At 41.4% G+C, this 2,960-nt stretch overlaps 1 protein-coding gene across 1 annotated transcript in view; it reads right to left on the bottom strand.

Moving 5' to 3' along the window:
* The window catches only part of LOC101846058, a gene marked incomplete at both ends in the record, with an annotated part of 12,461 nt that overhangs the window by 7,507 nt on the left and 1,994 nt on the right, over positions 1–2,960 (bottom strand). The window contains 2 exon segments of the mRNA XM_013079293.1: positions 199–379; positions 2,103–2,263. Coding sequence (XP_012934747.1) covers positions 199–379; positions 2,103–2,263 — 342 coding nt within the window.

Here is a 2,960-nt window from a genome sequence, read left to right as displayed (position 1 = left end):
AGAGAGAGAGAGAGAGAGAGAGAGAGAGAGAGAGAGAGAGAGAGAGAGAGAAACAGTCTGTATGAGTGTATGTGTTGTTTAGCTCAAATGAGATGATTTCAAGAAAGAAAGTAACGACAACAGCAGCCTGATCCATCATCAATGTGACATTGATATCGTAAGACACTCGCTACTCAACCAACGACGTTTCAAACTTACCAGGTCACCGTCGAGTTCTTCTATCTGGTCAAGCCGGAGAGACAGCAAACCAGCCCCAATCTGCCGGATGTCGTCTGTTGACACCGACCCGGCCAGAAGCTCATCAACTCTTTCTCTGAGAGCATATCGCAGACGTGGGTTGCCTCCCCTCCTTGCAGCCAGGCGGCCAAAATGGTGCATGCTATGACGAAAAGTTGAAATAAAATGTGAGGCAACGTGGTGGAATCAGGCTCTCTTCAAAATAATCAAAGTGAAGAAACTTGCATTTTTCTGCAGGTTTTTGCATTTTGATCAAATTTGTGTTTTTCGGCTCAACGCCTTTCAAGCCCATTAAAGAACTCATTTCTGCGTGGATTTTTCTGAAAAAAAAGTTGATTAAAGGCACAAAAAATGTAAATTTTCAGTTACCACGGACTCTTAAGCTAAGGAAATAATTAATCTTTGGCGGCCATTTTCTCAGTAATTTTACCTCTGAAAACAGGTGATCCCCACCTCATTCATTCACAAATATCTCGACTTGTATTCAAGATAAATGGATGTTTTTTCATCCAAATAAAGACAAGTGAACAAGCTTTAAGATGATTTCAATAACTCTACATGCCCAAAATTGACGAGAGCCTGATTCCACCACGCTGCCTCACAAATTTTAAAGCTCAATATTATAGCCACAGAACATCTACCAATTATTGACAGTGAAGTCAAGAAAAAAGATGGCGGTGGATTTGGCGCACGTTTAGGAAGCCAGCCCACAATATGAAAAGACCAAGCTTTAGATGGAATCCTCAGGGGAGAAGGAAGGGGGGTTGGCCGTCATCTACCAGGGTACAAGATCCGACAAAATCTGGGGGCAGATCTCAGGAAAATGGAGCGCGGCGGGGGGGGGCGGAGGGGGGAGGGAGGGGAGAAGATAGTCCAAAACAGAGACAGATGGAGATCCCTTCAATTCTAGGCGGTTTATGTCCAATACAATGGTGAAAGTGACAGATGGTGATGGTGATGGTGATGATGATGATGATGATGATGATGATGATGATGATGATGATGATGATGATGATGATGATGATGATGATGATGATGACATAGTTTTTCTCTCAGTTGCTCCTGAGGAAGCCCACGGGGCGAAACGTTGAGCTATTAAACAAATTTAAACATTCTATATTGTTATTTTATTTTTGTCTAAAATTAAAACAAGACTCTCCCTCCTACCCTGCTTACCAAAAAATGATGATGATGGTGATGATGATGATGGTGATGATGATGATGATGATGATGATGATGATGATGATTGAAAAATGTTTATGTTATAGGCCACTTGGGCTTGTTTGATTTTTATCAGATTGGAATGGATACCTTTTATAAGTGCGTGCGTGTGTGTGTGTGTGTGTGTGTATGTGTATGTGTGTATGTGTGTATGTGTGTATGTATGTGTGAGCTTGTGTGAGTTTGTGTGTGCATGTGTATGAGTGTGTGTGTATGTGTGTGTGTGAGTGTGGGTGTATGTGTTTAGGTGTGTGTATGTGTGCTTGTGTGTGTGTGAGTGTGTGTGTGTGTGTGTGAGAGTGTATGTGCATGTGTGTATGTGTGTGTGAGAGTGTGAGTCTGTGTGTTTTGTGAGTGTGTGTGAGTGTGTGTATGTATGTGTATGTGTGTATGTGTTTTGTATGTATGTGTGTGTTTGTGTGAGTTTGTGTTTGTATGTGTGTGAGTGTGTGTGTATGTGTGAGTATGTGTGTGAGTGTGTGTGTATGTGTGTGTATGTATGTGTGTATGTGTGTTTGTGAGTGTGTGTGTATGAGTGTGTATGTGTGTATGTGTGTATGTGTGTGAGGGTGCGAGTCTGTGTGTTTTTGTGAGTGTGTGTGCGTGTGTGTGTGTGTGGTATATAATACAATACCCATACTCACTTCCTCTGAAGTAGTTCTGAGGGAAGATCGTCCAACAAATCGTCATCGATGACGTCAGGTGCCAGTCTGACAATTTTGTTGATGTCGTCGTCAGTCCATTCCTCTTTGGGCTTTCCTCTGTATCGCCTCAAGATAGCCATTTGGTGAGACTCATCTAGATGCTATGTGCGCAGAGGTAAAAGGGAGAAAATGAGTGGTGTAATCGTAACAATAAATGTGCTTTTTACGGAAAAAGTATAGCATTGACAAGAGAAAAACGTTTAGCACTGACGAGAGGAAAACGTATAGCAGTGACTTAGCGCACAATATTAGTTGCTCGTTATAGGGTATTTCATCTTTCTTGAATTACATGTAAAGCGTGGATACGTTTTTACATAGCTATACATATACATGGCTTTGATAAGAAACCCAGTGAACAAGGTATCGTATGGAGAATCACACGGGGAAAATGGACTAGGCTTGTTTTTCTTTGGGCAATAAATTTCGAGTAGTTACTCAATCGTACTCTTGTAAAGAATTGAATCTTCTGAAAGGGCGTTTTACTTTGTCTTGTTGTCAGTTGTTTTGTTTGTACAATAAAAAGTATTTTACGAGTAAAATTGTGGAAAATTAGAGCTAACACTATTGAAGGCAAAAGACGATAGACACCAGATACAATGGTGATACGAGAAGCTGGGGAGTGTGGTGTATAACTGTTACAAAGCAAAATATACGAGTATTAAGCAAAGAATAGATGGCAGTGCTGTGTTAATTTGCAAGCTTTTGTGCGTCTGTAGTGGGTTAAAAAGCGAGGTACATTATGGCAGGGCATATCTCCCCTTCCCAACCCCCCTTTCACTCTCTCTCTCTCTCTCTCTC

Source organism: Aplysia californica, unplaced genomic scaffold (assembly GCF_000002075.1).
Source record: "Aplysia californica isolate F4 #8 unplaced genomic scaffold, AplCal3.0 scaffold00047, whole genome shotgun sequence".
In the NCBI taxonomy this organism is placed as follows: Eukaryota; Metazoa; Mollusca; class Gastropoda; order Aplysiida; family Aplysiidae; genus Aplysia; species Aplysia californica.
The sequence above is the reverse complement of the archived record's forward strand: the minus strand, read 5'-3'. Positions and strand labels throughout refer to the sequence as shown.